The sequence below is a fragment of the Urtica dioica genome, chromosome 1 (genome assembly GCF_054948205.1).
Source record: "Urtica dioica subsp. dioica isolate 48M chromosome 1, U.dioica_male_clone48M_v1_H2, whole genome shotgun sequence".
NCBI lineage: Eukaryota > Viridiplantae > Streptophyta > Magnoliopsida > Rosales > Urticaceae > Urtica > Urtica dioica.
Window position 1 is genome coordinate 14,981,291 of NC_142756.1, and position 8,839 is coordinate 14,990,129.

Genomic DNA, 8,839 nt, shown 5'->3' on the forward strand with positions numbered 1-8,839 from the left:
TTTAAAAGAATGACGTCCTTAATTTAAACTCATTCCAATATCCAAATATAATAGTCTTAAGTGCGTAAGCAAAGGATAATCAAATTAGATAAATGACCTCGTCAACTGAATCCAATTTTGTTTTGAATCATTACAAACTTGTAACACAAAAACCTTTGGCAAAATACTAGATCTTACGCAAACAAGCGCTTCATCATTAGAGAGAGGATGTACCATATTTTGATTGTGGATGTCCTGTTTCGAATACAAACTTGAATTCAATCTGCATATTGTAGCGTAATAAAATGAACATAACCTAAATAAGACAAAGTGATTTGGAGAAAAGAATCCAGAATAAGTTGATACTAAAAATAAAATTGCAATATTCTCGTTTTAAAATTTAATAGCACATCAGGAGTAATATTTATCGTACAAATTAATTCTAACAGTCCACAAACAAAAGCTCTAAAAATACCATTAAGATGATTTAGATTTGAATCTCGCTTAGCCTCGTCGCTTCCGATCATCTTCCTCTTCATCATCAGAGTCACCACTCTCGCGAAACCTCGGGTTCTTTTCCTTTTGGACCAAAAAGAAAATAGCATAAGAAACTAACATTCCGAAACCATTTCAAAGAAATAAAAGCGAACCGATTTAACCAACGCAACAACGCATAGATTGACCCCACTTTTTTTTCTTTAAAACCCAAACCCTTAAATCTAAAATACAATACAAGTTATAGCCCTCAACGCTGAATGACAAAGAATACCGTTTTCATTTTCTTCACATAACTGCTTTTCTTGAATTGACGCGAAAAAGAAAAGCAGGATTTGTGATTAAAAAGTTTACCGGTCTGGAATCGTGATCAGAGTTCTTTCGGGGCTCGATATCAGCGCTCCTCTTCGAGCTCTCGTAACGGCGATCATCATCTCGGTTTCTTTTCCGCTGGAAATCTGCGCTCCCAAAGTAAAAAAAGAAAAAGAAAAAAGAAGAAACTAATGAAGCCAAACTCACAAATATCAAGTGCCATATTTCCCAAAACAAAACAATAAACTTAAAAAAAAAGAAAAAAAAAAGAATACCTCTCCCGTGGCGGAAGGAATTTCCATGAGCATGAGCATGACCTCCACCGTGCCGACTATCTGCAATTGCAATATAAAACCATGAATGGAATTCTATAATAACAAAATAAGAGAGAGAGAGAGAGAGAGAGAGAGAGAGAGAGAGAGAGAGAGAGAGAGAGAGAGAGAGAGAGTACATTGGGGAGGCATGACCGGAGGGAAAGAGGATAACGATCCGGTGCCGTAATCAACGAGCTGCCTCTGAACTTCCAACTCCTTTTGGACCAATTTTCCATACCCACCTCTACGTGATACATGTTAAGGAAGCGCACACATATACAAAACACATATAGGAAAAAGGAAAGAAGGTTGTAGAAGGAAGGAACAAAAGAGAGGATATCAGGGTCGTAGTCAGTACGATACTCGTCGCGGACCTGACCACCGCTCCGGCCTCGGCCCCATTGCCGGCCTTCTTGAAATCCCCAATCGAAGTCCACACGAATGGGACGATCGTCCAGAATCGTCCCACTTATGTACTTCACAGCGTCCTCGGTGTCTTCTCGAGAATAGTACCTGCATTGTAATCGGATTCAAGACACAGACAATGCTGATTGATTTGAGTGGTTAGGTCAGAATTGGGGGGTTTAGAGGATTTACAGTACGAAGCAGAAGCCGCAAGGGGTTTTGGAGTTCTTGTCGAGGCCCATGATGATCTTCTTGATCTCGCCGGCGCGGGAAAACAGCTCGTAGACTTGCTCTTCGGTGGTGTAGAAGGACATGTTCCCAATGTAAACGGTGATTGAGGAGTGAAGGGCTTGCTCGAACTCCTCTTGGGATCCAGAGAATCTCCGGTCCCGATACACCGAAAGCTTCGTTGGATCCTGGAAAACCACAATCCATTTTCAAACACAGACTATCAAAGCACAAATTATTCGTTCGTGTTCGAGTTCGTCGTACCTTGAACAAAGAAGCCATTTCTTCCTTCTGAACGTTTCACAAAACCCCAACCCCCGCTCTGATACTCGAGTCGATTCCTTATACGTCGTCGTTTCCTCAAATCCGTGGTAAATACATAGGCATTTTACACAATAGTCCCTTAATTATTCTTTTACTTCCATTTTGATCTTTTTAACAACTTTACATAGGTATATTTATATTTATGTTTTATTTTTTCTAACGTCTACAAACCTAAAGAAATTAAAATATCTTTAAGAGCTATAATATAAAATTTCCACGAATGATGATTGTATATAATACAGATTCTTTTTCTAAAAAAAAAAAATGGTTCTCAAAGTTTAAATTTGAGCAATATGCTCCATCAAAATTTTGATATAGCATCTCACTCCAGAGCTCAAGAAGATGCTCGAAAAAGTGAGAGAAGTAGAATCTAATGTCGAACAACGATATAATATTCTATTTGTTAGAGTTATAATAAAATTAAAGAAAATTAGTATTTATCATCAGTCAGCGCACCGCTGATGTGAGATAGGAGGTGAGACCCACTTGTGATGTGGGCCTTTCGGATATCATTTTTTAAATTAAAATGTTAAAAATATACCACTCAACAGTTTTATATGATCATTTATTTTTCATGACATCTAAAACCCAATCAACTACATTTATTAGGACTATGGAGTTTAATATTACTATTAAATCAAACTGGGTCAATACCGTTTAATCCATGCTTTAGCCTACCCTATAGTTTTTGTTTTGGATGATTAAAGTATTTTGCTAAAGTCATGGCACGAAATCTCAAGAGAAGAGTTTGAAAAAGATGCTCATGAAAACAATGGAGTGGAGTCGTGACCAATGCCTTAGCTTGGCTCCAAAGTATCTATTACAGACATTTTATAGGCAAAACTGAAGTTGACACGCATGCTTATCAGTATCTTTGAAGATCGGGTACTTGTTCCGACAAACGTCAGCGCAGAAATCCTTGCAAAATTTAATGGAATCAGTCGTGCCAGTGTGGTTTAGAAACCCCTAATCTAGTGATCATCTCAGGTGATACATCGATGGTCGAATATCGGGCCTTAGGTGATCTGAAGGCCAGAATGCTCTTGGCACCTTTAGGTGAATTTGATCACAAAATGCTTTGCAGGGACGTCGTGGTAGAGGCGATACCCTCAATTACTCACTCGGAAGTCAGTCACCTACTAAACCAGTTCAATAACCATAACACAACATAGAATGCAATTCAAAAAGGGATCCCATTCAAAAACTACTTAGTTTGAAAAAGTAGATTATCATGTCATCCAAGCCAAGCCATCCTTTCGTTTCGCTGCATAGAGACAGTCTAATCATGCCGAAAAATCTAATCATGTCGCCAGTGTAGTGTAGTTTGCTAAATATGAAGAGTGGTTAGTAATCTGTATCAGATGAGCAGAGAAGAAACTTGCAAAACCATAATAAATTAGAAGCAAGAATGGAATGAATATCCGTGGAACATATATACATGCATAGCGGTCAAGTAAAAGGGTAGAAGTTAGAGAAGAGCAAAGAGCCAAGAAGAATGTAGGCAATAGAGTATGCCCAGATGATGTATCCCCATCTCCGAAATCCCATCAAATACGCCGCAAACCAGTACACGGGAGGGCTCGACGACAAGAAACGAGTAGCCACCTGAAATCAAACCACATACAATTATCACGTACGTTCATTCATTCATTCTTTGAATCAACGTTCTCACCGGGGGAGGATCAAAACTAACCAACCTGCACATGCATCACGAAAAACGCAGTGGCTCCCAGAAACGCGAGATGGACGACAAAAGGAATAACATACACAGTCAAGTCTCCTGATTCCCCTTCTTTCGCGGTTTTTTTCTTATTTTGTTTGCGACCCCGGTTCTCTTCTCGAAAACCCAGAGAGAACAACTTTGTGGGGTCTGACTTTGCGTAATGGACGATTGCGCAGAGTGTCAGCGTCAAAATCGGCGCTGCGAGTAAAAAATTCGGAAGCTGTTTGACACGGAAGTATCGCAAGAACCCGACTCCCCTGTCGAGCAAAAAGAGAACCCTAATTGGTCACGACGAACTAGCGAGCGACTATTGAAGCTGAAAAAAAAAATGTACCAGTAATGAGACTGGATGTAGTTGTAGAGCAAAGGTATCCTTGCTTTGCACCACGGCCTCGCTCCATCTCCGGACCCAACACACATGTTGACGTACCCGTACGCTTGGAACGCCAAAAACGGCGTGAATATACAGACGCACCGAACCACCGCAGAGCCGATCACAGTCACGAAACGCCGAGCGGTGTTTGCATTGGCGGCTCTGTGCATCGCTTCGAAGCAAACGTAGCCCGCGTTGATGACTCCGTTCGACCTGGCAGCTCCGGAGAGAGCGAGCCAAACGACGCCGGTCTTGTCTCTCCCCGCGAACAAGTGATACACCCCTCCCATGGATAACAGCGCGTACAAGCTCTCCGAGTATCTGCACTTTCAAATCGTTATATCCGAACTCAAAATCCAATGACACACTAGAGACACATGACAAGAGCATTACATGGAGGAATAGAATATGGAAGCTGGGTTGAAGCAGAACAGTATCGAAGCTCGGAAAGCCGCTTCACGATCCTTCAACACCGCCACTGAAAGCCTGTCACAGACAAGTTCAACTCATTCAATACACTCTCTCTTTTATATAGCAAAGAAAGAAAGAAAGAAAGAAGAAGAAAGACAGACTTGTAGAAGTAGAGCGCTGCAAAGACAAAAGCGACGTTGTTGATGGCGTAGCCGGACAAAGCCAACACGGCTCTCTTTCCGATCACCGGAACCAGCGGAGCGAATACTGAACCAAGCAAACGCCTCCGATTTTGTGAGATTGTGAACAAACATATCAAGGGACGTTAGATTCGGTCAAAGTAAAACCTGAAGAGGCGAGAAATCGGATTGAGATGGGAAGGAGAGGCAAGAACGCGTACGACTGCTCGTATTCGTATCCGCACTCCGCGCTCCGCACGAAGTACACGCCGTCCCACACCACCGACGACTCTATCGCCGACGCGATCCACGGCCACATCACGCGGATCTCCGGTGGAGCCGCGGCGGAGCCTATGCAGGGAGAGTTTAGAGCGGCTGACGAGTCGTACGGGCTCAGGAGGCTCCGCCAGAGCACGATCAGGACAACCATCAGGGCTCTCGACGCCACCGCCGATTTCACCACCGTCCGTTGCGGCGAGGCAGAGGCTGAGACATTCATCGGAGAGAAAGTAAAGATTTTGAAAAAGTGAGGACTGAACTGCAATTTCCGTGTTTTTATGGAAACAAACCCTATTTAACTCCTTTCTGTACACTCTTCTATCAAAAGACTTCGAACTTCTTTCAACTATAATTTATTCCGAGAATGGCCTCCGTAGCGAGATCCGTAATGCGGTCGGTGTCGTCCCGCGCGGCGGCGGCGATGGCGACGGAAGCGAGAGCCAGCGGCGGCGCGTCGTGTTTCGTTAGGGCGGCGAAGAAGCGCGTGGGCGTACAACAGCGGAGTCTCCGGGGAATGAGCTTCTGCGTTGAGTCAATGATGGCGCACCACAACGCCACGGCTTCGGCGCTGATGACGTCGATGCTCTCCGTCAACGGTCGCTCCGACGTGTGGCTTCCGCAAGGTAAACTAATCACTTTTGGCTTTGCCTTTTTGTTTCTGGTTTAGGGAATTCAAGAAGTTGTTGAGTGAAAAAAGGAACGCGATTTTGTTGTTGTAGGACAAGACAAGACTAGATGAAGAAGCTGAGAGAAAAGTCAAGGCTATGGTGTTTTTTATTTTTCTGTTGTTTTGAAATGAATTTAGTTTTGAGAGGATCGTTGGTCTGTGTTACTGATGATGATTTTAATTTGATTCAACCAAACCAGCTTGCAATGATGATGTGTGATGAAATTTACAAAGGGAGTTTTATGTACTTAAAATTCCTCATTCTCAGGCGACGACGGTTCATAATAAAAGGCTATGAGCAGAGGAAGACTCTACAACACATGGCTTCGTCCAAAAACAATCTTCTACTTACAGATATTATTATTATTAGCCTTTTGTTGTGAGAGACAAAGCTTGTGCGGGTTTAGCAAGAGATGAAAACCAAGCTAAATTTTGTGGTCTTTCATTCATTTGCTCCGACTGTCTTTTTGTTTCAAATTTCATTATATAAAAACTCATACTACGTGTTCCACAGTCACATAAGAAATTCATTGGGTTTAAAGTTAAAATAAAATTTTAAGGGATTTGTAGATTACATTGACAAAATGTTAATTCCTCAACCTAGATGAAGTTGTTGTTTTTGGCGCCAAGCAATGCACCACTGTTGATCTCAATTGCCGGCAATTCTAGCAGATTTTGATCAATCAATGCCAAGACTTCAACTTGCTAATTTCTGATATCAAGGCCAAAAAAAAAAAAAAAAAAAAAAAAAAAAAACACGTTTATTTCTCATGAATAACAAGTTCTTCATAAACTCCTGTGGCAACTTATGTTTGGCATCGCTACTTAAATAGAGCGGCCACAGTCAACAAGGAGAAGAAAAGAAAGCACTACTTATTTACTGGAAAGGAAAGAATAGACTTATTTGACAGTACACAGAAGATGAATCTAATCTAGTGATTTTTGTTGTTTGTTGGGACAATCCAAAACCAATTCTTGCTGTTGAAGAAGACTGTTCTTCTCTTCTCCTTCTTCCTCTTCAGCCGCAGCCACTGCTTCCTTGTCATCGTCATGTTCTTCAGCCACTGCTTCCGTGTCATCTTGGATCTCTTGAGAAATATGCTCTCTGCAGTATCGAATCAACACCAGACACATAAAAGCTGCCACAAACACAGCACAAACAACAATCAGCAAACATCAAAATCTGTTTACATTACTTCACTCTAAATAAGTAGCGAGGGTGGACAGATTTTCGCGTTGTTTTTCTAAATGATCGAACCAATCCCAATCAAACCTGCGAAAATTCGTGTTTTGACAGTGGACAGATTCCAAAACGCGGTGACGGCTGAAGCGGCTACCACTTTTTTGTGATGACACGACCCCCACGCTTCAAACGCTCGCCACCCGAGCTGCGAAACTGCAATTTCATTGTTTCTCTTCTTAAAGCATTGCAATTTGGGAATTACCATTTCACTCGTCAATACTTGAACAAAATCTTTCTTATTACCTTTCTGGCTGATCTGAATGGAGTAGAATGAGTAGAATTTTGGGACCGTGAAAGCGTAGAAGAACCCTGTTTCACAACAACTCACAATCGTAACCACCACCGTAGATACTAATTACAATTTGACTTTCAGAAATGTTACCAATTGCGCAGAGCCTCCAGAGCGTTATGACGTGTCCGTATTCCGACCCCAAAAGGAGCAGCGGAGCTACCTGTAACCACACAAACTATTAAGTTACTCCGTTGAATTCGACAAATCCAGCAAAGCAACACGATTTGACAATGGCGATTCTCACTTTGAGGGTCGTGGAAGGGTCTCCTGAGAAAATCCCTCGGGTCTTCAACATCGCAACATTCGCAAAAGGGAGTACGAGTCTGGCGATTTGCAACAAGTCCTCTTCTTTCACACCATATTCCCTCTTACATTCAATCCCATTCCTGTCATTTCTCAATCCGATCAGTCGAACTTCGCCAACAAACAACAACAACAATGTAAGTTTAACGCTATTTCACCTTTGACGCATTGAATTTGAGAAGAAAGACATGCCCAGAAACATTAACCCGATCTTGGAAATCACCGAAAAAGTGCTGAAATAACACGGAATCAGACGTCACCAAAGTAAAGACAGCCCGAGAAATTGAGGGGCAAGAAAAAGAAAGTACCTAAAATGGACTCCGTGGGTGAAGCAAGAAGAGAAGAAGAAGAGAGAGCCGAGACCGAACCAAAGGCTTGACCTGGAAACATCTGTCCACATCACAAGGTCTTCTATCCCCTGACATATTCGGTCCAAACTAACCTGAATCTCCTCCTCCTTCATTTCTGAAATAAATAATAATAATAAATAAAAAACCATCATCCTCAATAGGATTCACAAGAAACAAGAAGAAAGAAGAAGAAGAAGAAGAAGAAGAAGGAAGGGCTTACTGGGAGAAGGAGAGGAAAATGGGATCAAGGCAAGCTTGTCCTTGTTAGACCTCGCAACGCTGTGTCGCCTCTTTCGGGGCTTGGAAACCACCGCCGCCAAGTCGTCGGCCGGGGAGTCCTTTTCGTCGGCCTCGGTGCGCCGCCGCGATCTCCTGACGTTCCTGGGAGAGGGGCAGGCCTTGAGGCGGCGGCGGGAGGAAGCTCCGGCGGCGGCGACGTCGTCGGAAATGTCGAGGCGAGCGTTGGCGGATCGCCGGAGGGGAGAAGAGGGCAGCTGGAGGAGATCCTGCAGAGCCATCGGAGAAGCACGTGACTTCGCTCGGCGATTGTACGGCGGCGGAGTTGAATCCATGGCGACACAAGAGAGAGAGAGAGAGAGAGAGAAGAAGAAGAAGAAGAGTTTGAGGAGGGAGGGTTTCGAGGTTGTATTTTGGAGAAGGTGCTCGGACTTGAGTTCAAACCCAGCCCTATAAACTAGCCGTTGCCTTTGACTTTTCTTTGTTGATTAATTTTCTAGTACAAACGCAACGGTGTGAAACACAGCTTTCCCTTTTTGTCTTTGTTGCCCATAAACATAAACATAATGGGGCTATCTTTTTAATGTCCTTGCTAGTGGTGACTATTATTATTAATGTTGCTCATCATCCTCCTTTGTTTAGTAGTAATATTTTTAATGGTGAGAGCCGAAAAAAATAATAATAAATAAATAAATAAATAAAATATATATTTTTGTTACTAATAC

At 42.6% G+C, this 8,839-nt stretch overlaps 4 protein-coding genes across 9 annotated transcripts; 1 reads left to right on the forward strand and 3 right to left on the reverse strand.

The window, feature by feature from the left end:
* Positions 1-2,076, reverse strand: CBP20 (CAP-binding protein 20). 3 transcript variants are annotated; one of them, XM_089613813.1, is made up of 8 exons: positions 1,998-2,076; positions 1,698-1,921; positions 1,441-1,613; positions 1,238-1,348; positions 1,062-1,121; positions 829-932; positions 455-558; positions 1-234 (listed from the first exon to the last, which is right to left on the reverse strand). In XM_089613813.1, exons 1-7 carry the CDS (start codon positions 2,013-2,015, stop codon positions 484-486), a joined length of 765 nt encoding a protein of 254 aa, XP_089469939.1. In that variant the 5' UTR covers positions 2,016-2,076; the 3' UTR covers positions 1-234; positions 455-483. The 3 variants fall into 3 exon arrangements, with proteins under 3 accessions (XP_089469939.1, XP_089469929.1, XP_089469923.1); XM_089613803.1 differs by having other exon boundaries at positions 1-262; XM_089613797.1 differs by lacking the exon at positions 1-234 and having other exon boundaries at positions 314-558.
* Positions 2,077-3,432: 1,356 nt separating this feature from the next.
* LOC149407438 (transferases, transferring hexosyl groups) lies at positions 3,433-5,383 on the reverse strand. Of its 2 annotated transcripts, XM_089613834.1 has the most exons (7): positions 5,313-5,383; positions 4,912-5,229; positions 4,726-4,831; positions 4,547-4,639; positions 4,115-4,474; positions 3,755-4,037; positions 3,433-3,662 (listed from the first exon to the last, which is right to left on the reverse strand). In XM_089613834.1, the coding sequence occupies exons 2-7, from the start codon at positions 5,171-5,173 to the stop codon at positions 3,507-3,509; spliced, it is 1,260 nt and encodes a 419-aa protein (XP_089469960.1). In that variant the 5' UTR covers positions 5,174-5,229; positions 5,313-5,383; the 3' UTR covers positions 3,433-3,506. The 2 variants fall into 2 exon arrangements, with proteins under 2 accessions (XP_089469960.1, XP_089469950.1); XM_089613824.1 differs by having other exon boundaries at positions 4,912-5,361.
* Positions 5,384-5,386: 3 nt separating this feature from the next.
* Positions 5,387-6,134, forward strand: LOC149407439 (protein NUCLEAR FUSION DEFECTIVE 6, mitochondrial-like). Of its 3 annotated transcripts, none has more exons than XM_089613853.1 (2): positions 5,387-5,645; positions 5,742-6,134. In XM_089613853.1, exons 1-2 carry the CDS (start codon positions 5,387-5,389, stop codon positions 5,759-5,761), a joined length of 279 nt encoding a protein of 92 aa, XP_089469979.1. In that variant the 3' UTR covers positions 5,762-6,134. The 3 variants fall into 3 exon arrangements, with proteins under 3 accessions (XP_089469979.1, XP_089469988.1, XP_089469996.1); XM_089613862.1 differs by having other exon boundaries at positions 5,890-6,134; XM_089613870.1 differs by having other exon boundaries at positions 5,958-6,134.
* A 298-nt stretch (positions 6,135-6,432) lies between these two features.
* On the reverse strand, positions 6,433-8,605 carry LOC149407440 (reticulon-like protein B18). The gene is made up of 8 exons (XM_089613843.1): positions 8,098-8,605; positions 7,836-7,992; positions 7,686-7,760; positions 7,469-7,610; positions 7,315-7,384; positions 7,176-7,241; positions 6,963-7,085; positions 6,433-6,828 (listed from the first exon to the last, which is right to left on the reverse strand). Exons 1-8 carry the CDS (start codon positions 8,447-8,449, stop codon positions 6,617-6,619), a joined length of 1,197 nt encoding a protein of 398 aa, XP_089469969.1. The 5' UTR covers positions 8,450-8,605; the 3' UTR covers positions 6,433-6,616.
* Between the last annotated feature and the right edge of the window lie 234 nt (positions 8,606-8,839).

Excerpts from the sequence above, each read along its gene's own strand:
- LOC149407440 (XM_089613843.1), bottom strand. The coding sequence starts at position 8,449 with ATGGATTCAACTCCGCCGCCGTACAATCGCCGAGCGAAGTCACGTGCT. Across the intron at positions 7,611-7,685 it reads TCAAATTCAATGCGTCAAAG|GAATGGGATTGAATGTAAGA; the intron begins GTGAAATAGCGT and ends GAGAAATGACAG. Across the intron at positions 6,829-6,962 it reads CAAAACACGAATTTTCGCAG|CTTTTATGTGTCTGGTGTTG; the intron begins GTTTGATTGGGA and ends TGTTTGTGGCAG.
- CBP20 (XM_089613813.1), bottom strand. Across the intron at positions 1,122-1,237 it reads TCCGGTCATGCCTCCCCAAT|ATAGTCGGCACGGTGGAGGT; the intron begins GTACTCTCTCTC and ends TTGCAATTGCAG. Across the intron at positions 559-828 it reads CTGATCACGATTCCAGACCG|GAAAAGAACCCGAGGTTTCG; the intron begins GTAAACTTTTTA and ends TTGGTCCAAAAG.
- LOC149407438 (XM_089613824.1), bottom strand. The coding sequence starts at position 5,242 with ATGAATGTCTCAGCCTCTGCCTCGCCGCAACGGACGGTGGTGAAATCG. Across the intron at positions 4,038-4,114 it reads TACATCCAGTCTCATTACTG|GGGAGTCGGGTTCTTGCGAT; the intron begins GTACATTTTTTT and ends TTTGCTCGACAG. Across the intron at positions 3,663-3,754 it reads TTTTCGTGATGCATGTGCAG|GTGGCTACTCGTTTCTTGTC; the intron begins GTTGGTTAGTTT and ends GTTTGATTTCAG.
- LOC149407439 (XM_089613853.1), top strand. The coding sequence starts at position 5,387 with ATGGCCTCCGTAGCGAGATCCGTAATGCGGTCGGTGTCGTCCCGCGCG. Across the intron at positions 5,646-5,741 it reads CGACGTGTGGCTTCCGCAAG|GACAAGACAAGACTAGATGA; the intron begins GTAAACTAATCA and ends TTGTTGTTGTAG.